Genomic DNA, 23,356 nt, shown 5'->3' on the forward strand with positions numbered 1-23,356 from the left:
AATGCCAGCCAGAGTCCCATAGCAGGCACTCAATAAATGCTTCCCTAACCTCACATCCTGACCTGCTCATTTCTAGGACCTGACATGTTCTGGTCCCCAGGCAGAGGGATGCGGGACTGGCCCAGGAGTTCTGGAAGCCCACCCTGTGATTGTTTCTTCCATTCTTTATTCAGGGTTGGACCACACAGAATCCCAGAAACCCCAACAATGAGGACCAAGGTGCTGCCCACAGTCCCCACTGATTAGCTGAGAAAAAGAAATGTAATTGGAGTCTAAATGAAGTTTGTGCCTTCACGGGCACAAAATCTACACCTGAGACATTAGTTATAAGAACATAATATGTTAGAAATCCTCAGTGTGCTGGGAGTCAGTCACCTAGGACTGCTGTGTGCGCATGGCATATTGCACATCCCCTGGAGTGCACCAGCCCCAGCAAGGACAGCGGTGGGAGCACAAGTCCGCTCTTGGGTCAAAAGACAGTGACTCTAGTAGGTACAAAGACACGCCTTCTCTTGAAAGGCTCCCCCATCCAGGTGGAAAAGTGACCCAGTGGGGTAGATGGAAGCCCCAACAGTCATCATTTGTGTCTGTATATCCATTTCTGTAACTGGTATTTGTAACTACCTTCACCTTCTTCTACCACCCATTTGTGTCCCCTTTGCCTTCTCAAGCAGCTCAGCTTTTTACCTGGTGGGGTGACCCAAACCATTCCTGCAGGATCTGGGCCATTGGTACTTTTGCCTGGGTTGGGTTGGTACAGTTTTCACTGACACTAATCACGGGGCTTGGTAATACTGAAAGAAGCCCTGAGGTGCCTCCTGCATCACAGACTTACTTTCCTTGCCTCCACTGTGGGGAAGCAGTCCAGGTCCCCTGGTAGGGGACAGCCAGCACTAACTTCCTTCTCTGGCTGTTGAGTCACAGGCATGAGAAGCCCAAAGTGTCTTGGCAGCAGTCTTAACTTCCAGCTCAATGGAATCATTATTGTATCTCCCAGTGGAAGCATTCCTCCCTCTGGGACTAAGACCTCTAGGCCAGCGGAATATACAGTTGTGGGAGCAGGAAGCAAACATTTTGCCAGCAGATCACTAGGACGTGTTCACACTAGGGCAGATCACAGTGAGTGTTAACATTCCCATTTCTACCCCATGATTTGGGCCCTTTGAGTGCTGGCCATGGGAGACAGTGCTGTGTGTTAAGACACTGATTCGGGGCATACACAGCCGTCTGGAGAGCCCTGCCCCAGCCTCCAAGGTATTGCCACCCAGTTGACTTTGTAACCAGGTCTTCCAGAGACCATTCCACGATTCCATCTGCTTCAGGATGGTGGGAGCCTAGTAGGACCAGTGAATTCCATGAGAGCTTGGGCCCACTGCAGCACTTTTCTGCTTGTTAAGGGAGCTCTTTGATCAGAAGCAATGCTGTGTGGAAGACCATGATGGTGGATAGGAATTCTGAAGTCTGCAGATGGCAGTTTTGGCCAAAGCATTGTGTGCAGGGACAGCAAGTCCAGACCTGATTTATCCCTACCCTCATCGCCTGTGGAGTTGCAGTCATTGCTGATACTAACCAAGGCACATGTTCACTCTTCAGAATACACAATGCTATACTATGTTAAAAGGCCTTCAGTAGCACTCTTACCTCCCTGACAGGTCTCGATAGCCAGCTTAACTGAGAGATGCAATGTTCTCCTCAATTTTTCAAATTCCACTCCAGCAAATGGACCCCTAGATGGGTCTGTCTTGTCCTAGGCCTTAACCTCTTAATTCAAGGCCCCTTATGAAACCATACCCTGTAACTTGCAAGGTCCATATGGCAGAAACAAAAAGACACACCAGGAACACCAAGCTTGTTGTCCAGAGTACCAGGGAAACTGAAAATACGGAAACAACTTGCTGATGTACAGGCTTGCTGAGGGACTAGAATGACTGAGAATGAACTTTAGATGTCACAGGCTAAAAATCCACCTCCTGTTACATACTGAACCCCCTGAATTTGCACGTGCAATCCACAAAGAGGCATGAGGAGCAGAGCAGTAGCGCCTGGGCAGAACTCTGGATACTTCCTTTGAAATTTACACTTACTTTCCACCAGTCATTCCTGAGCCCCCTGCCCCTCTTGCTCCCTCCTTCCAAATTAAATGTGCCACTTTGCCTCTTGTCGCCTTGTTTGGCAGCCCTGCAACAAAGACTTTCTACTGAAGACTGTTGCTTCAGTATTTGGTCTTTTCCGTTGTGTAGCAGGAAACAAGCCCACGTGCTCGGTTACAAATTGGGTGACATCTCCATGTACTCCAGAACCACTCTCACAGGCAGTGTGGACTACCAAAAAGATAAACAGAAAACTCCACTTAGTAAATGCAGTTCAAATTTGGATGCAATAAATTCAACACCGTAGCCCATAAGGGTAAAACCAGAGAACCTCTTCTTGTTGGTGATACGTGCTAGGGGAATATCAACACCAAGTGACAGAAGCCAGTCAAGGGAGCCAAGTGCTATCCTGGCGAGTGCTGGTCTCCTCGCTAGTCATCTTGGTGTCTTCACTGGTTTGCAAACCAGAGTCCAGACCTCCCAAGGAAGCCATTGCTTAAACCAGCGTGGTGAATGCGGAGGCCCACGTGCCATCACTTTTGACTAACACAGGCTTTACAACCCAAAGACTGCAGGATTGCTTGTCACCGTCCAAACCAACAACTGAGGCAAAGGGACCTAGTGATTGGCCAAACTAGACATCCTGTCGAAGGTAATGCCAGAGCTCCATCAGCCACAGACATTTTAATTGTCAAACAACTTCACGCCCTGTTACCAACATACTCCCAAATCGGACCATATGATTTAAACCTATTTGCAACAGAACCCCACTCATCACCCATCTGGGAAAAACCTTGGAGAGTTAAAAACCCTTAGATTTGGCCACCTTTATTTGAGCCTTCAACTGTGCCAGCTGGGTTCTGGCATTTTGGTTCATGCTGACAGTATCACAGACGCCAACATCACCTTGCCTAGCTGTGCATCCACAGCCCCTTAAAAGTTATTTGCAAGTCAAGCTCCTAGGCCCAGTTTTGCCTTCAAATGAGACAAGTTGTCCAGCATCGTTATAATGCCAAAGAGTCACAAAAATAAGACTCACACAACCCTGAGTGGGTGTCCACTTGGAAAAGATACCCAGTCTCACATTCTGGACAATATTGCTCTATCCAGGAGCTCAGCGTTGGAGATGACGTTGCTCCCTAAGCTGGAGACAACTCTGTCCTGGACACTAAAACCTCTGCTCCAGGGATGCCCAAGACTTGCCTCTCCTAAGTTGCTGGCAAACTGGACACAGGATATTTATTGCTTTTCTTCCTTTGACACTAGCAATTCTATTATGTTTCTTGAGCTCCCTGTCTGCTTATCCCATGGTCCAAATATATGCCTTGCCATCTGCAAAAGCATATATCCCTATGATTCTATGCCTGAAGGGAATTCTGGTAGAGGTCACCACTGTCTGTACCATCCTACAAATCAATGAAGACTATGGCCTTCCCCAGGAGGCAACTGCCACAGATCTGTCAATTCCTCAGCCTGCCAGGGAAAGGACAACACACTCCCCAGTGCCTCTCCCACTCCCAGCTCCAGCTTTCCACCACTAACTCCCACCTGAGTCTCCCACCATTAACACCATGACCACACCTTCCAACTAGTTACACCCAAATACCACACATCTTTACAGTGACTTCACTAAGCTATTAGTCTGTCTAAAACCATAGTGGCCAGACCTGCCACACTGACCTGAGAAATAAATCAAGATATTGTCAAATATATAACTCACAATTGTAACACATTTTACAATTCTACCAAGATATTGTTAGAAACCCTGGGAATCTCAGATCTGTTTTCTTGGCTAATGCATATAAATTGGGAGACCTAGTTATAGGCCAGCCTACATGGACTCTATACTTCTACTTGTATTCCTCCTTTTTACTCTCATGATAAAATATTTTCTATGCTGGTTAGGGCAATGTATGCCCTATACTGTATAAGTCTCCTCATTTATTCAAGCCACTCAAATAGCCCAAATAATCGAGCTCAGTCTGTACTCAATTTTGTGGCCCTAGCTAGATTTTATCCTCTTAAGCAGCCAGTTAAGTCCACATTCCCAAGCACCTGCTGAGTTGTACCCTCACACTCTGCACTCCTGTATACCTGCCCTAATTGCCCCAGGGCCAGGTACCAGAACAATCAGGGACAGCCCCAATGTCCCAAAGTCCACTGAACACATTCACATTAGCCAATCCTAAGCCTGCTTGCTGTGTTGATCACCTTCCTTCTTGCTGAATCCACAGTACAGGTGCCTGCCCACAGTTCCCCTTCTCCTCTGTCTACCTCTGAGTGCCCTGCATGGTGTGCCATTTCTTCCCAGGAAATTGTAACTTAACTTAAAACTCCTTCTGGATTCTGTCTCTTGATCTGGGTCAGGACTCACCAACCTCACGCAAGGCAACAGGGTTAAAACAGCATCAGGGAGATAATGGCTAACGGTTAAGCCATGAAGAAAGGTCCTGGCTTCCCATGCCTAGTCATTGAGATGCACATGACCCAGCTCCTTATGGAGTGTCCACCAGGACTGTAGCTTGTTCACAGTCATCACCAGCTCAGTAGCACACACTCTGTTGGCTTTTCCTCCCCTCTTATGTCATTTTCCCCACTCCCTCACTCTTGCTTTTTTCAACCACTTCCCAAATAAACTGCTTACACAAGCTCATGTCTCATCTGTGCTTTGGGAAATACAAAATGAAGACAATAGGAAAACCAAGGAAGACAACATAACCCCTACTCTGAACAAGTAAAAGACAAATATAGGGACTCCAGCCCCCCAAAATTGACACCTGCCTTAATGCCCCAGCCAGAATTAAGGAGCTAGGAAGCCCAACACAATCACCCAGCAGAGCCAACATCACCACCAGGAGAGTCAGGAGCACTTCTGCCCTGCTTCTCAGCAGATCTGAGTGGTCCATTGACTGCTACACTCAGTGTTGGATACATTTGCCTGATGGAGCCTGAGTCACATACATGGTTTCAGCTGTGAGGGAGTCTGGTTTCCTATTTCTGTTGTAAGAAATTACTGTAAACATAATGATTTAAAACAACAGAAATGTATCCTCTCACATCTGAAAGACAAAAGTTCAAGATCAGTGACACTGGGCTGAAACCAAAGTGTCAGGAGGGCCGTGCCCCCTGCAGAGACTCTAGGGGAACATGTATCCTTTCCAGCCCCTGCTGGCATTCTTGTGGCCACATCCGTTTGTAACCTTTCCCTTGGGGTCTCACAAATGTCTTTTCTTCTATAGGTGTCAACTTTCCCTCTGCCCCTCACTTGTAAGAATGCTTGTGATTCCACTTAGAACCCACTTGGACAATCCAAAATAATCTCATCTTGAAATCCTTAATTTAATCTTCATAACTCTTTCCATTTAAGGAAACATTCACAGTTACCAGGGATCGAGATCTGGTATCTCTGGGGGCCACTATGCAGCCTTCCAAATCTCGGAAAGAGCTTTTAGCTTTCAAGCCTACTTAATGAGGGAAGACCAGCTACCACAGGGTTGGACTGGTTGGATGTTAAGTGAGCCATTATACCTAATCTACTATACCCCACAACAGCAAAATTCGTCATCTGAGAAACATCCCAGAAGACCCAAACAGGTATGGCATGCCAGCAATGAGCTCAGCTCTGACTCAGGAGAGACAAGAAGAAATTTAGCAACTCTTGGGACAAACACAAGGTAAACTGAGAAGGACGCTGAAACTGAGGGACAGGAGGTGGAAGGTGGTGGGAGAGAAGGCATCAGAAACAAAAGAAGGAAACTAGGAGGAAGAAGCCTCCAGTTTCCCAATGTGACAAGAGCTCCCGTGGAATCGCAGGCTGAGCGCTGGGGAGAAGTGGGTGAGGCGGAGGAAAGGGTCAGCACTAGGGGAAGAGACGGCCCCTGCAGGGCGTGGGCTCAAGCCTCACTCCAGGAAGTCTACAGGCCCCCAGATGTCTGGCTACTACTTCTGTTTTTCTTCTTGAGAGCACGCACTTAACATTGAAGCTTTATGATTTTTTGGTCAGGTTTGTTCCTCGGTATTTTGCACTTTGCTGCTATTTCAAGTGGGGCATTTAATGAGTGTGCGGATTGTATTTTCCAGTGATGGGCACAATACTGCCCATCCTTCATGTTCCCCAGTATGCAACCCTGCTACTCCCCATGAAGGGATGGAGTCCATTTCTCTATCCCCTGAAACTCAGTGCACCACGTGGCTTCTCCACCACTAGGACATGGTGTAAGTGTCACTGTGCCTGTTCCAGACATAGCCTACGACAGCCGGACTGCTTCCACTTTCTGACTCTTGGAGTCCCCAGCTGTGCTGTACAAAGCCCACATTCTTCTCCTGCTCACGGTGACAGCCTCTGCTGAGCCCTCAGCTGAAAGCTTCAGTGCTGTCCACCGGACACCCAGCTCATCCATCCAGTTGAGTCTGCAGCTCACCACAGACCTGGAGAACAGCTGAATGCAGCTGCATTAAAGACACTGATAAGAGCAGACTACCTGAACCCACTCAAACCACAGAACTTTGGGAGATAAGTCGCTGTTTTAAGATGCTGATTTCTGTAGTTGGTTTACTTCACAGCAACAGATGATTCAAAGAGAATTCGGTGGCTATCAATGAATGATGCCTTAGCAAATCCTAAGCATGTGTTTTGACTTTCAAACCAGGTAGCAGGTGAAAGGAGAGGGGCCTCAGGAGATCTTTAACAGGAACTTGAGGACAGTTAGGAAATTGGAGGCTTGTGTGGAAAATGTCCTGTGTTATGTGGCAGTGAAAACTTCGGTAACTATCCTAATGTGGAATTTGGCACAAAGGTTTCCAGACAGAGGTTGAAAATACCAAATGTTTCTTTTACCCACTGTGTACCCGAGTGATGGTACAGAAACCTCCTCAGTAATTTGAGCTGTGGCATGTTAACAGAAAGAATGAACTGGGAGTAGTTACTATTAAAGGTAGAAAGAAGAACTCTGAGGTGTACAGAGGCAGCAACTGCAGTAAATGGCTCAGATCCCAACAGCTGAGGGAGAGTGTACAAGGAGTAGGTCCTGGGAGGGCTGAAATTCAGACTTGAGAAGGGCTGCCCCAGGATGGTGGTTCCTGCTTCTCTGGTATCAAGACACTGGGTGGAGGCCTCTGGTCAAGGACATGTGACAGTTGCTGCCAGCACAGTTGCAAAGAAAGGTGCCAGAAGGTGCAAGCCACCACTGAGGAACGAGGGCCAGTGATGAGAGCAATGCCAGTGTCGCCCCTCCTCACCCCTGTGCCACCTCCCCATCCCCTGCTCGCAACCACCTGGACGTCTGCCAAAGAAGGAAGAGAACCATGCCTCCTGCTCTGCCTCACAGTCTCCCTCCAGGCCCCTTTCTGGGAAAGCCAAAGTGTCGACTGGAAAAGAAGTGTAGCCCAGCATCACAAAGCAGAGCGACTAAGGTGGTTTTCTAGCTGAGACAAAACCTTCGTAGCTGGCAGTCACACACCACAAGGTATCGGGGAGAGAGATGAGCTTAAAGAGAGAAATCGTTCTGCTCCAGAGAATGATCTAGACAAAACACAAAGGAGCCAGGACTTATGTTAGGTTTGACAGTAAAATTGGTCCTCCTTTCTGACTTCTCCAGCATAAAATGACTTCAGGTTGAAGATCAAATTCAGTATCTACCAGTACAATGTAGCCTCACAGTAAGTTTCAGACTAAAGGTATTGCTGTAAGACCCTTTCTTGAGACTCTTAAGGGTGTGCCTTGTAAATCCTCACAAATAGATGATAAATAGGGCTTTAACAAATCTTAGGGGCACGTCCCCACAACAATATCAGTTGAAGATGGAGGAAGGAAATGTGTTCCAGAGGAAATGTGGGTGTGGTTTTTATCTAATGGATTATAATTTGACATACCACAATAAATCACTTTGAAATAAGAGGTTTAAAAAGTTCAAATTTAAAAAAAGCCCTCTGGGAAGGAGGACAGAAGCAACCAGTTATTACAAAATCAGGCTACGTCTCATGAAAAACGGAAGATGACTCAAAGAGCGCAAAATCGAAAGCCCTAGACTAGAGATCATTCCCTGAACCACTGCACCCTCATCAAGGAACAGACAGCGTGTCCTGCTAGGTTTAGCCAGTGATGCCTCCCAATCCCCTCCCCTTTGAATGGATCTCTGTGCTACCACTGCCAGTTGAGTGTTTGCAGGACAGGTAACTGGTCACTTCAAGTCACACACCTTCGGGTTAAGAGCAACCATTCATATGGAACTGTGCTCAACGAGCCTATGTGAACCTACACCTGATACACACGACAAGATCCTGGATTTTTAGCCAACAGCATTATAAAATGAGATTTTGGGGAGACAGACTATGAGTAGTTTGCACATGGAAGCTATGTGAACTGTGGCCATAAAGTGGGCAATACCATACTGTTATCTTCCAAAGATGACCACAGTAACGTGTCACATCCCACAGACTCATCTGCAGTATGCCCTTGCAACGTTTTCACCAGAGGGAGACTACTTCTCCACTCCCTGGACCCTTCACGGGCCCTGTGACTGCTCTGACTGACTGCGCTGGTGCCGGGAGCAGCACTGCTGAGCGTCCCCTTGGAGGCATAACCACCCCCACTAGAACCCCTGGTCTACAGTCTTAAAATTTTTTCAGTACAATATTTATTATTTCTATCTGAAAATCTTCATCCACATCACCTAGGCTGATAGTTTTCATTAGAAATTCTCTGATATGTGTATAAGCTGCAAGATTTATTGAAAACTCTGACAAACTTAAGATATTTATAAAGCTTTATTTTATTCTCAGTGTTTCAAGATCTGTCTCCGCCTGATAAAGGCATTCCTACATTTGTTGCATTCTTTGTCTCTTCCAATGATTTGATTTTTCCGTCAAATGACTGGGGGTGAAGGATGACAACACAGGTTCCATCCTGTGTGAATTTTCCACACAAGGACTGGTAATTTCTTCCCACAGTCTATCCCAAATTCATAAAATGAACTGGCCACAATGGACTAGTAGTGTTGTAAGGGCCCAACAGTGAATATTCCTCACTCAGGTAAAACACAAATAGAAGCTTCTGGTAGAGTTGGGGAAATCTCCACTCTCCATTATCAGTCCTTTCTGTCTTAAGTCCAGTTGCCATCTGCAATGTGTGGCTCCCAAGGCAAACCTGGGAGTAATTTGCGTTACAAGACCACAGGGCATAAAAAAAAATCAGCAGAAATGCATGGAAATTTTTTTGTGGCCTGGCCTGGAAGTAATGTTGATAAATATGTTCAAATTCTCCTGTCCAGAGTTCAGTTACACAGCCCCACCCACAGTAAAGGAAGGCTGAGAAATGCAGGCTGTGTCCCCAAAAGAAAAAGATAGTGAGTTTGGGCAAACATAAAGCCAGTCTCAGCCACACATGATTTCTCCCCTGTGTGAGTTCTCTGATGTTTGCTGAGGTGTGATTTCTGGCAAAAGGTTTTCCCACAATCATCACATTCATAGGGTTTCTCTCCTGTGTGAGTTCTCTGATGTACAGTGAAGGCTGACCTCTGATGGAAAGTCTTCCAGCATTCTTTACATCCATAGGGTTTCTCCCCTGTGTGAGTTCTCCGATGTCTATCGAGGGTTGATTTCTCACCAAAGGTTCTCTGACATTTGTCACATTTACAAGGTTTTTCATCTGTGTGAGTCCTCAGGTGTACAGTGAGTTTTGACTTCTGGTAGGAAGTTTTCCCACATTCTTCACACACATGGGGTTTCCCTCCTGTGTGACACCTCAGATGTATAGTGAGCTTTGGCTTCACACAGAAGGATTTCCCACATTCATTGTATCTGTAAGGTTTGTCTCTTGTGTGAGTTCTCTAATGTACAGCAAGGGCTGACTGATGGCAAAAGGAATTCTCACATTCTTTACATGCATAAGGTCTCTCTCCTGTGTGAGTTCTCTGATGTGCAGTGAGTACTGACTTTTTACGGAAGTTTTACCATAATCATTCCATTCATGAGGGGTATCCCTGTTGTGAATCCTTTGATGTGCAGTGAGGGCTGACTTCTGGCAGAAGGATTTCCCACATTTGTTACATTCAAAGGGATCTTCCCCTGTGTGGATTCTCCAGTGAACAGTTAGGTCTGATTTACGGCAGAAGGGTTTCTCACACTCATCACATGCATAGTGTTTCTCCCCAATAGGAGTTCTCTGATGTTCTCTAAGGACTATTTTACTGATGATGAAGGTTCTCTCACATTCACTACATTTATACAGTTTCTCTCCTGTGTGTATCTTCTGATGTCTGGTGAGATTTGACCTTTTATAAAGTTTTACCACATACTTTACATGCAAAAGTTTTCTCTCCTAACTGAATTCTCTGGAGCTGAATGAGGTTTAATTTCTCGCTGAAATTCTTCCCACTTTGATTACATGGGTGCTGTTGCTCCTGGAAATCAGCTCTGTGAAGATTCAATGGTGTTTCTTTCTGACAAAAGGTCCTCCCCATGTGAGTTCTCCCTTGGGCAATGAGAGCTGACCCATCACGGGCTCCCCAGCATTCACTATGTTTGTAAGCCGTGACTTCCACAGGGGCCCTCCTGTGTGTAAGGAGTACTGCCTCCTTCCTGAAACCTTTCCCTTGTCTGTTACACTCAAAAGGCTGCTGCAAAGTTTGACTCTTCTGCTGACAATGAGAACACTCAACATCTCTGAGGAAACTCCCAGTTCCATCACTGTCCTCTGGTTTCTCTCCAGCATGTGTCTCCTCAGGCTCACTAGGGCAAAACATGCTCTCACACACATTCAGCTCCTCTGGTTTCATTCCTGAGGAGTTTCCATCACCTACAAGCAGTCCTGAAATATGGGTTGAACTCAAATTAAAGGCTCTTCCCAAGTCACTTGTCCTCTTAGTTGATGTTTTGTTGCTGGTGATTACAATTTGCCACAAAGGTCTGCCATGATTTTCCTGGCTGGTCTCAGTCAGGTCACCCATTATGTGGACACCTAGAAGGAAGATAAAAATGATCACAGACATACCTGTGAACCACATCTAAGTACTTCTTCTGGGATGATCTTGTAAAGGTAAGGAAGTTTCTTTCCATCCTAGTGGAATAAGATTTTTTAAAAGTCAGTAATGGATACTGACTTTATAAGTATATGATTTTTCTCCTTAGTGAATTAATCTAACAAACTACTAGGTTTTCTAATATCAAATCATCGGGGTTTTTTCTTTTCTTTTTTTGCTTAAATTTCCTTCCTTCTTTTTAAATCATAAGAAGTATTTGATCAAAATATTCACTCACTCTCTAGATGTAGATTTCAGCTGAGAGCTTTCCATCTACCATTTGTTTCCCTGTTTATTTTCTCTACCTTTTTTCTTCTAATTGTGTGTAACTTGTGCCAGCCCTTTTCTGATCACTGAGCTTTGAAGATGGCATGATTTTCCTGGGTCAGCTACTCATAGGATGTGGGAGAGGGCCATGTGCCTGTCACCTAGACAAGAATACTGCTTAGGAACAAGGATTTCACACCTATGTTTGTTTACTTTTTACTGCTCTCTGGGGAACAGCTATAGGAACCGGTGGATTTTTCAAAGGCTTAATTGATCTCTTCTCCACACCAGAAAAGGGAGCTATCTCTAAATTTCTAACTTAACAATACATCCTTGGCTTCTCAGAACGCTAACAGGTTCAGGAAACTCTAGTTCATTACTTTGTGCAACTGCTTCCTGCTGGTCTGAAGGATTTAAGTTTACAACCCAGGCTGTGCCCACCAACTTCAAAAAGCTTTTTTCTGGTTCCTTCTGAGATCAACAGGCTGGGCTTTTCACCTCAATTCATGGAACCAGTGATATTACTTGATAATTGACTGCTTCTGAAGACATTTACTTCACTGTACTTTATAGTTTCGTCTGTCCCCTAGTTATACTGAAACTGGAGTCCTATCTGTATTTCTCATTCTTTCCTTTTTTTTTTTTTTAAACAATGATTGTAGCCCCCCAGATGTGTGAACAAAGGAATGAGCCTTGGGCTGGAATGGTAAACAAGTTATAAAAAGCTGCAGACTCAGAGGTGAGAAGGCTGGTTAGCCAATCATGGGTAAGATCCCCAGCGGGGGGCAACCTAAGACAGGCACAGCCGCCTGAGTCAGAAAGAATGTCATCAAGCAGCTATTTTCTTATATGTTCCACCCTGATAAGATGTAAGGCTCACTGGCTCCATGATGAGCATAATCTATCAAAAATATCAGAGGATCTTAAAATCCTGACCTTAAAACAATCTGTGCGTCTAGGGAGTCATAAAATGTCATACCATAGTTAAACATTTTCCATATTGTTCTCTTTTGCTTTATAAGCCTGTGTAGCTTAATAAACTTTTAGAGTAGCCATCAGCTCTCTCCACATACTCTGTGTGTGTGTGTGTGTGTGTGTGTACACTGATATTGTAATGCCAACAGTGATCTTCACAAGAGAAGGTAAAAATGTTAATTTCAAACTCCACTCCAAGGTTTGAGCTCCCCCAGCTTGAAACTGTTAGTTTTATTGGCTGTGGACCCAAATCTCTACTTTTTCCTCCCATGTCAGAGATCACCACTTTCCATGGTAAACAATCTACTGGGGCCTCCTCAGCTTCATGATTCGTGATGTCAAGGTTCACAAGGCTTGCACTTGGACCCCTGCTCTCATGTTCTTAATAGGTCCCTAGGCAACCTCCTCTAACCCTAACAGTTTAGACTTAATGATTTCCTAATTGCCATCTCCAGTAGTGATATCCACTCTCTACTCCAGATCTTATGTAAGTTACATGCCAAAATGGAATATAGTCATCTCAGACATAAGCTCTACCAATATAAACACTTAAGAATCTCCCCTAAATGTGGCTTCTGAGCACCCTTCTGAGAACAATACACTCTATTTTTTTCTCTCTCATCTTGGTTCAATCTTTTTGTGGCTCTTATTTGACTATTAAACATGTATATTTGTTTCATTTTTCTCTTTCAACAAAATAAGAACATTTCTTTCATTACTGCTGTTATCCAAACAGCTACAGATATTCCCAGTGCCTAAAACTTCCCAATTAACATATTAAAAGAATACATGGATGTATGAATAAATGCCCAAAAGAAAACAGTCTGTGAGAACGGACAAAAAGAAGGCCTAATGAGAATCTAGAGAAAGAGACTAACCAAGAAAAATTCCAAGAGGCAGGAAGGCACTGGGTTTTTGTAAATCTGAGAAAATATTCAGCAATTAACAGAAAAGGGAGGCTTACAAGTGAGAGTCGTACCTGGATACTGGACAAGGCTTGAGTCTGATATATGCAGACAAACTGTCTGAAGGCATGGACTCGGGAAACCACTGATTGAAAACAGCTGAGCATGGCCAACATCGGCTGTGCTCTCCTCTCCCCAGCCTCCCTGCCTGGGATGCACTAACTGACCTGGGGAACTCTAGTCTGGGGGCTCTTTTACAGTCCATGGCTCTGCTCCTTGCTCCAACTTGATGAGCACCTCAGGTTTGGTAATGCAGTGCCCTGCTGAGACATAATGTAGGGTTTTTCCAAACTGCTTAAGTTTCATGGGCTTTGAAGAATGGCAATAGCACAACTCTTGAAGGGTCAATCTGAATCCCTGACCAGAGGGGTGAACACACATTCTTCTTGGCCTGGAATCTTGAACCTAAGCATCACTTAATTTTATAAACAACTGCACCTTTACCAAGGAAGGAAAAGGTGCATGCACTTGGCAGTTACCAGGGGAGTTCTGCTCACCCAGTGACACCAGGCTACTGCAGGTCTCCAGCATCACATCCCTGTACAGGGTCCTCTGAGTATCATCCAGGTCCTGCCACTCCTCCCAGGTGAAGGTCGGAGACAGATCCTCAAATGACACCAGCCCTTTTAACAGCAAATTTCTCCTCAATTCACAGCATCGGCCTGGGTCAGCAGAACAGGAAACCTGGGAATTCAGTCTTTTGTGTGTGTTTTATCTTACATAGGCTACACCATGCTTTGTGCTCTATATTGTGGGCCAGGAAGAAATCACCATAGGAATATCCTATGTCTGTGTCAATTCATTAGTTCCTAAAAGTACTACTATACCTTCCCTTAAAATCTGAAAGGGTCCTTGCTGCTACGGATAAAAAGAGCGTGTGACCTGGTATGGAGACAAAAGTACAAATTCTTGCCTGTGTGTGAGATGAACTAGGTTACACACATGTTTAAGGCAGGGGGGTATGAAAGGAGACAAAGAATAGCTGTGCTTTGTGCTATCAGGCTGCACTTCACTGAAGAGCCAAATATGTGAGCTGTTCAACGTGAACCACATGTTCTTGTGAACATGAGGCAAGAGCAGAAGTCGAGCCGCAAGGGCATGAAGAGCAGATGCCGCACGAATGGAGGCACCAGCAGCACCACGTCCACGAAGGGGCTCCCAGGCTGCGGTGACAGATAAAGACAGTAACGGTATTCAAGGAACTGATTATAATGGTATTCTGCATTTAAGTATGTGATCTAATTCCATCAATAAAAAATCTTCTGGGCTCACCATTTTTCTAAAAAAAAGTACGTACACATGCATCCTTGTATTTCCTTTCTACATTCCAAAGAGCTGCTTATAACCACTCAGGGTGAATGCATCCCACTTTCTCACCAGCTAGGTAGATACTGGCACTGTAAGTTGAACTTGGGAGAAAAGGACAAGGAAGCAGATGGGAAGAAGCAGCAAAGATCTTGGACGTATCACCTTTGAAATTTCTGTGGTTAAAGATGTGAAGATGTCCAACTGGCAACTGGATATATGATCCAGAGCTCAGGAGAGAGAAACAGGCTCAATATGAGATTTCGGAAACAGCCACATTCTAGTGGTAGCTGAAGCCATCAGAGTGAATGAAACTGCTTAAGGAGAACCTGAAAGACTGAAAGGAGAAAAGGAACCAGGATGGTGTTTCAGAAAACATTACCATTTACTGACGGGGAAAGAGAAACAAACCATGACAACAGAGAAGAAACTTTTAAAGATGATTCTAGGAATAGAGCAAACCTCAATATTAAGAAGTCTATTAATATATTTCAACATATTCATATTTCTGTGGAGAAAATTCTACAATCATCCACATCAACACTGAGCAGGGATCTACAAAATACCCTCCCAATTGTAACAAAACCCTTTAACAAAGGAGGGTTCAGGGGATTCTTCCTTAAAATGATAAAACGTCTATGTCTTACTCTGAAAGTCAGCATCACGCTTAATCAGGAAACACTGGGGGATAAGGAAGCCGCATCACCATAGTTATAAAACAATTTGAGTGGTAACAGTCCACACAATAGAAAAGAGACAGTAATGAAAATGATCATAATCTGCAAATAATCCATACCTAGAAAACCCAAGAGAATCATGTGAAAATAGTGTTATATAAGAAAATTCTATAAATTAGCAGAGTATAAGCATAATGCGTAAAAATCTCATTTAAACAAAAACGCTTTTACTGTAACAACAACAAGCAAACACCTATCAATACATTTAATAAAAAACACACAAAACTATGTGAGGGGTGAAAAACCTGAAGGACACAAAAGAACTTTAATAAATGAAAAAACATACCATATTCATGGACAGGAAGAGGCTACATCATAAAGATATCAATTCTCCCTGAGTCAGTAAATTAGTGTAACATTATCCTAATAAACAACACATTCTTAGATTTAGCCAAAAGGTGTCTGGAACTGAACTATTTTAGCAACTCCAGAAAAACCTTATTAAGCAAGTTCTTTTTTAGCACCAGGTAACGGTCACCACTGCAGATGCATGAAGCATTTATTTCCCAATGGGCGGTGAAACACTATCACTCCATCATCTATGTGACAATGAGGACACTGTTTCATATTTCTGTGTCCGTAAGTTCTCATGTCCCAAGAGGATGCAGCATGCTTTCTTCTGAGGGTCCATTCCGATCAGGTAACAACTGTATCTGTGACTGCACTTACCTTGGATGACTCTAAGCTCATATTACCTGCCTATCCACATGCCACCTTCGTTTTGTTTATGTATATTGCCCTGAAGCTAAATTTTACTTTTCCATTTTAGTTTAAGGACCCTCATAAAGCTCATACAGCAAAATACAAAATAAGCTGAAGGAAAAAAAAATCAGCTCACCTGAGATGTATTCATTTCCTGCTGCTCTTAGAGATGCACAGAGGAGTCTAGAAATAGAGCTGGGAGAGAAGGCAAATGGAGCGGTGTCATCAAAGAACTGGTGTGGCTTGCTCTTAGATTCTCCTGCTAAAGCTCTGTAACAGTAACTAGAAAAGACCAGATAGACTGGGGTGGGGGTGGGGTGAGGAGATGGCCAGTGTGCCTCCTGTGGGACAAAAATATTTACACCTTGAGAAGGGGCAGGAAAGACCCTATTGAAGGAGCACCCACAGGTCTATTAGTTTGTAGAAGTAAGATCCACAATTTATCCTTAAGTTAATGAAAGCACATGTTTCTTACTGATTTATCAACAGTTAATGGTAAAAATCAATTTAAACTTTTAAAGATGCTTAAATAACAGTTGTTTATTTAAACAATGGTTACTTCCCCCTAATTATTTCCCTGTGAAGTTCCCAATGACAATGACGTGTGTCTCGCCATTTAACTTGCTCCTGCCAAAGGACATACGATGCAAACATAGGATAAAAAGCACTTGTCAATTAGAGCCTGCCTTCTGGGAACACTGTCATCTTGTGAAGAAACCTGGGGCTAGCCTGTGAGGGACAGGCAGTTTAGCCAACAGCCAGCACAAGCCCCTGAAGAAGTAAAGGAAGTCATCTTCAACCAACCAGCCTCAGTCAGGGAACCAAGTAGCACCAGGCGGCTACAGCCTCATGTGTGACCCAGACAGCCCTGGCACAGGAACTGACCAACTAAACCGAGCCCAGAAAGCTGGAACATAGACCTCTGAGCATATTTCTTTTTACTGTTTTTTTTTTTTTAAGCCAGTGAATTTAGGTTGGTTCATCACAGAGTAAAATATTTTTAACAAAATGACATGGGGGAGAAAGTCTTGAGTTACATTATGTGCCACACACAATCAACAGAACTTCACAACCACATGTAGAACTTCTGAAAAGCATAACAAATGCCAACTGGGTGCCTTCAGTAAGGTTGCTGGAACTAACAGATCATGCCAACTGTACAAAGCAACAGTGTGCAGATCAGAAAACTGTTTTAACTTTTTTACATTATAACACGAGTCTTTTAAACACATGGCGACATGTGCTGCGTTTTATTCACATTTTAAAAAATCAGTTTGAAGCCAGAGTGAAATGTGATTCACTCTAATTTTCCTATTTTAAACAGTGGAAAATAGGCTTCTGTTACTGTGCTGTAGAAGATACGATTATCAAGAACAGATTTCTGATGTGAAGTGGGAACCACTTGTTTTATTAGTCCCTGGAATTCACATAATGCACAAAAAGCACTAGGGAGAATAGGATAGGCATGTTAAGGCAAGGTCTTCTAAAAAAAGTTTCTTTTGAATTGACTGTATTTTTCAAAAATAAGCTCGTGTTTTGGCTTAACTGTGGCAGAGTGGATAATACTATCCAAAAGTCAAGATGCCTGATGTATATAGTAAAATCATGTGAACCTGGCAAATTACTTATATCCTCAAATCTCCCCTCGGCCCCCCCACCCCCAATCTTTCTTACAAGGGAGAAATACGACCAGGAAGAGGAAGCATCAGCACACCTCTATATATAGTGATATCTGATACCACCCGGTTTGAGAGAGATCAGGTAACAGAAACGACGTGGTGGGGGGTGTGAAGGAATGGGATCGATTATGAAGCACTGTAGACAGATTCTCTCAGCCGTGACAGGTCCCTCCACTCCCTCTGACCAGAGACCATTCCCTCAGGACCTCTCCAATAAGTCCCATTTCCTTAGGCCTTTCTTTGCCCACCCCTTCTCAGCCTAGCTCAGGTCGTCTTCTACAAATCAGTCCAAACCTTCCAATATCGCCCCGTCTTTGACAACTTCTGGAGGAGGTAGCACCAACCCCAATCTCAGTCACTCTGGGCAGAAGCATCAACAATTGCCTGGCCACTTAAACTTAGGATCTCTTCCTTTCTGGGACTGTTCTGCCTCTGATCCGAAGCGCAGGCGAGAGGGTTCAAGTCACAAAGTTGTCTCTCGGGTAGGATTCTGTCCATGGGGCGTCTCCTCTTCACTCATCATAACAGCTACCTTGTTACAAAGAAACGGTACGGTCATCCAGAGCCCGACCATCTCCCCTGGCACTACGGTCCCTGGAAACCAGGTCTTGTATAAACTGTAAACGCAAATCAAGAGCGCTAAGCAGGCCGCACAGCGCAGGAAGGGACCTGACCCTTGCCCTGCTAACGAGACTCCACGAGACCCCGCAAACACAACTGCCACCCTGTGAGACTCGGTCCGCATACCCTTCACAGTGACTTCTCCAGGAATCGGGGGCATCTCGCTAGTCCTTCGGGCGCCGGCGTTTCCGAGGTTGACGACGTCGCCCGGGACGCGCCAGGGGCAGAGCTGGCCCGTGCACGCTGCCCGCACCCCCGCCCCGGCCTCGCCGTCACCCTGGACCCACCACCCAGCTCGCGAAGCCTCTGGAGGCAGTTGTCCAGCCGTCGGCAGCGCACCTTCTCTCATCGAGCGGCGCTCAGCCAGCCGAGCCGGCCCTGCCCAGCGCCGGCCCGCGAATCCTGATGCTGCACTCGCGCCCCGGGCCAGCACCAGGTCCGCCGCTCGCACCCGCCGACCCTTCCCCTCCCACCAAGCGGAGCAACCCCCACGCCCGCCCGGCGTCCCCGAGCGCCGGAGCCCCGCCCACGCTCGCACCCACCTTCCCGGACGCAGACCCCGGCCCCGTGCTCGTGGGAAACCCGGAAGTTCCGAGTGGAAGACGACCTGTGGGCGGGGCCGCCCGCGCGCAGAAGGAACCCGGAAGACTCCTTCCCAGAGTCCCATGCGTCAAGGCGTCCTCGCGAGGCGGGAGTTTGGTTCTCGCGGGAGTTTGATTCCCACGGGCGTATGGCCTGCCGCGGCCGTCGTGGCGTCGTGTTCTTCCGCGGGCGTGGGCCCCGCTGCCTGGGACCCGGCTGTGGTGGGGCCGTGCCTGGCCCCACGTGCAGCCTCCTGGGTGCGGCGCCGCGTCACGTGGGCTCTGACGGCGGGGAGGGGCGTCGTGGGACGGTGGGGACTTCTGTGGCCGAGCTGCGATGACATTAGGGGTCAGCTTTCCCGTTTTTATTTCCCAGAACGGATTTGCGGTTATAGAACCGAGGGTTGGTTTTTTTTTCAACTGGTGTATACTGTAGTATGAATGTGAAACATAAGTGTCCGCGATTTGTTAGACTACGTAACCATCACGGGAAATTGGCGTTTTTACCATGTATCCCCGGTGTGCGATGGGGAGCCATTGTTGAACGGAAACCACGCGGAAGAGGGAACAGACGAGGCTCCTCGTGCGTGCCCCGAGGGGCCACAGCGGAGCTGACGCAGGTGCCTGCAGGGTGGGGCGGGACCTGAGCGCTCGCCTGCATTACAGCCTGTCCTTGAAGTGCTGTCGGTGTCTGGGTTAAGACCGAATTGGTCACTTCAAAGCACCAAGAGTGGGGGTTTGGTACCTCTGTGGGTCTTACCACACAAGGGGAAGATCTGGAAGGGAGGGGAGCTGTTGCTCACAAGGGCTGCAGAGAAAGTCATGTCAGGAACCTACATTTGCCTGTGACTCTCGGACTGTTACCTGGGTTACGTGCTTACAGGAAGAGCTGTGTCACTTTGCGGTTGTAGCAGGCCCCTTTGATCACACAGAGTGTACGCTGAGGCAGCAATAACATGGAGTAGTTTAAACTCCTGACAGCAGCCCTCCTTGAACCTGTTAAAAAGATGCTGATTCTTATCCACTAAAATAATGTCTAAGCCATCAGTAGATGACAGTCCACTGTTGGAAAGCCTGCTCTAGTTTATGTGCAAGAATAAAGTAGTTGGATCATTGGGTGAGTGAAAATCTACACTTCCAGTGTCTGGTAATGACCTGCCTAGAAATCCCAAAGGTGTATTCATTCACTAATCTACTCATCATATCTTTACTTCTTTATTTTTCTGCGAGATGGACTTGAATGGGGCCTTCTCGTCCCTGGTTTCTGCCACACATTAAGCAGGGACTTCAACACAGGCTTATCAGAGCTCCTGCTGCCGCGCACGGGGATAGACCTGACTTACGTGACTGTGTTCGTGTGCACTTCATTGGCAGGAGTGGGGACTGACTGTCTGGCCCTGTCACCTATGTGACCTATCTCTGGTTTTCCCTTTTCCTAAAATACTACCTACTCTGTTGAAATTCATGTACTTTTTCTCATCCTGCAGTTGCCCCTCAGTAACTGCATTGCACTGAGGGACCTCAGCCTTTACTTCGCATTCCCTTCTCTCAGACTCTGGGACCCCTAGCCCTCCTTCAGTACCCTGGATCTAACTCTTCTCCCTTAAACACCTTTTGGTGTGCTATTTGGAGATCCTTTAAATCCAGAATGATTGACAGGAATTTGGGGAGAGGGGAAGTCAGCACCTGACGCTCATCCCTCTGGGATAGGGAATGTCATCTCCTTTCTCTGTAGCCTCAGTCATCTCATCCATAAAAACAGAGACAGTAATACACATGTGAATATGTGATCCTCACCCTGAGCCTACCTCTAATAACATACAGGCCAGTAAGAGCAACCTCTTCCTCCATGTGTGAATCTAAAGTCCTCAGGGCCAAGGAGAGGAGATCAGGAATAAGACCAAGGTACTCCCAAATCGGGCCATGGAGACAGCTGTGCCCTGCAAAGGTAGGCCTCAGGGTTACATTGCAAGAAGAAGAGAATAAATTTGCTGGAACCAAGGCACTAAACTGATACTATGAGGTAGTGAGAGCTCATGTCCCTTCCCAGGAATTGTTTCTTTACTGTTTTTCAGTTGGCTTGGGGTCTGTTCACAGACACACACACACACCTGTGTTAAGATAGATACTCACTCAACATCCCTAAAGTCCTTTTTTGAGTGTCTGATATGTGGCAGGCTCTGTCTGGGCATAAGGGACAGAGATGATCTGTGCTTCTAAGGTGTCCTGAGTGTCCATGGTGGCAGTTGTCACTCTAGATATCAGCCAATTAATGCATCGTCTTTACCACTAGACTGTGAGCCATTTGGGGATTTGTGAGTCTCAGTCAGAGCTAGGTTGCCTGGCAGGTGCTCAGTGAACACTAGTCAGTTAACAAAAGAAAGATAAACACTCCATTTATATGCCCTGTGATGGAAAACTAAGTCCAGAATAGCTTTTGGATGGGAGGCTGATGAGAACTAGAAGGTATGTCCACTCCTTACACGGAGGTCGGAGAAGACTGTCCACTCCTGTCCTGAGACTGTGGGTGACACCTGTGGTCCGAGGGTTGCACAACCAGCCCCGGTGTGAGGATAGGGAAAAGTCTGCCCTCACTGGACCTCCTCCAACTTGTTGAGAAAACTGTTGATGAAATCAGAGCACCTGTGATGAGGAGGTGTTCGGATACTTCCACAGGGCATGAAAATCCTGGTTCCCTAAGAAGGAACAAGACAAGACACTTACTGTCCACTAGCCCTTGGACACTGCAAAATACAGTAGCAGTGACGTTGACTTTGAATTCTCTACTTTCCCAACTACCAGTTAGCCATGAAAGCAAAATGAAGACACTTTTGTGGGTATGAGGACTCAGAAAATACCTACACTCTCCCCCATATACTCTAAGGTGGCATTCCACAAACACAAGGGGAATATAAAGTAGGGGGCCCCATAGAAAGAGTGTGCCCAGTGTCCACTGTCTTCCTCCCCTTGAGCACTGCAGGGGCCTTTCCTGCAGAGATAAACTGAGATCATCAAATCGAACCAACTTCTTTCACCCACAGAAAAGCCAGTACAGCCTCTACCATTCATTTGGCACAGCAACACTTCAAGGAAGTGGACATTTTTATCCTCTTTTTTAAAGATGAAGACAGCACTCGGAGAGTTTGAATAACTTGCACAGATCACAGGTGTTAATTGGCGAAACAGACCCAGGTTGCCCGTGTGATACCGAATCAGGCCTTTCCACCCCCCATCACAACCCCACACCAGTGAGCTTGCTGCTGCCCCTCCCCTCAACCAGTGATGTCAGCCCCCATGTTCTGGAACAAGAAATGGAGGGGAACGGGGAAGAGGAAAAGTAAGCAGATAGGGGTAAGTGTAGGCAGGGTGCCCATGGTCTGGGTGGTGCTGCAGTGGAGGAACAGGGACTCGAGCACAGTGCATGGCCCAGCAGCCCCACCAGAAGGCCCATGTGAACAGAAGGTGGACAAGTCTGAAGCCGGGGAGAAACCTGTTGACAGGTGCTCAGGCTGGAGACATACTGTTGTCCTTTGAGGGCATTATCCAGGACTGGGCATTACCCCAGCCTGCGAAGTCAACCGTCTGACCCCACAGGGCACCCTCCAGGGCTTGGTGTCCCTCATCTCGATGATGGGATGGCAGCTGACAGGCAGCAGTTACGCAGACAGCTGGGGACAAGCCCACTCTGACTGGATCCAGAGGTGGAAGTTAGAAATGAAAACCATTCCTCCCCCACTGGCCGGTCATCCTCCCCCACCTTCCCCAAGATTTAAGGCTGCACATTTCCAGGCCACGTGCGGCTGTTGCGTGGGGTGACCCAGAGAAGACGGCCCAGGGCACGGGACTCACCTTCTTCCTCTTCTACAGTCATGTCATTCTTTCATCCTTTTTCTCTAAATTATTTCTCTTTATTTGAAGTTTAGCAAACCATTTTTTAGGCATTCGACAAATCTCAGGTGTACACGGTGTTTTAGGACTGGAGAGAGACAGGGCACTGCAGGACCCTTGTCTTCTCTGATACACATTCTGATGGGCACAGCGTGGTGGTTACACCCGGAATGTGCTGGGGCACAGACATGTGGGTGGGAAACCCTAGGGAGGAGGGGCTGGAAGGCTGGGGGTGTCTGCTGCTTTGGAGAAAGTAGCAGGTCCTTGGGAAGGTGACATTTCAACACAGTCTGAGAGAGCAGGAGTGCAGGCCAGGTGTCTATCTGCTGGAAGAGTGTCCCTTCAGAGAATCCTGCACAGGCCCTGTGACAGGAGGGTCCCTGGGGTGGGGGGCATGAGGTCAGCCGCTGAGGTGGGCGGATGGGGGCAGGAGAGCAGGAAAGGCAGGGTGGGCAGGACCTAGGAAGCCTCAGTTGCCATGGAAAGTCTCTGCCTTTTCCTGTGTGTGAGATGGAGCACCGCCTCCAGG

At 46.4% G+C, this 23,356-nt stretch overlaps 1 protein-coding gene across 1 annotated transcript; it reads right to left on the bottom strand.

Annotated features, from left to right (window-relative positions):
* Window positions 1–11,992: 11,992 nt before the first annotated feature.
* LOC106728919 (zinc finger protein 39-like) lies at window positions 11,993–16,046 on the bottom strand. Its single transcript, XM_032492042.1, has 4 exons — window positions 16,026–16,046; window positions 14,363–14,477; window positions 13,812–14,015; window positions 11,993–13,574 (listed from the first exon to the last, which is right to left on the bottom strand). Exons 1-4 carry the CDS (start codon window positions 16,044–16,046, stop codon window positions 13,492–13,494), a joined length of 423 nt encoding a protein of 140 aa, XP_032347933.1. The 3' UTR covers window positions 11,993–13,491.
* Between the last annotated feature and the right edge of the window lie 7,310 nt (window positions 16,047–23,356).

This window comes from Camelus ferus, chromosome 11, assembly GCF_009834535.1.
Source record: "Camelus ferus isolate YT-003-E chromosome 11, BCGSAC_Cfer_1.0, whole genome shotgun sequence".
In the NCBI taxonomy this organism is placed as follows: domain Eukaryota; kingdom Metazoa; phylum Chordata; class Mammalia; order Artiodactyla; family Camelidae; genus Camelus; species Camelus ferus.

Coding starts and splice junctions, on each gene's coding strand:
- LOC106728919 (XM_032492042.1), bottom strand. CDS start 16,046: ATGAGCTTAGAGTCATCCAAG. Junction 14,478..16,025: donor TGAGCTTAGAGTCATCCAAG/GTAAGTGCAGTC, acceptor CTGTCACCGCAG/CCTGGGAGCCCCTTCGTGGA. Junction 14,016..14,362: donor CATGTTCACAAGAACATGTG/GTTCACGTTGAA, acceptor AAAACACACACA/AAAGACTGAATTCCCAGGTT.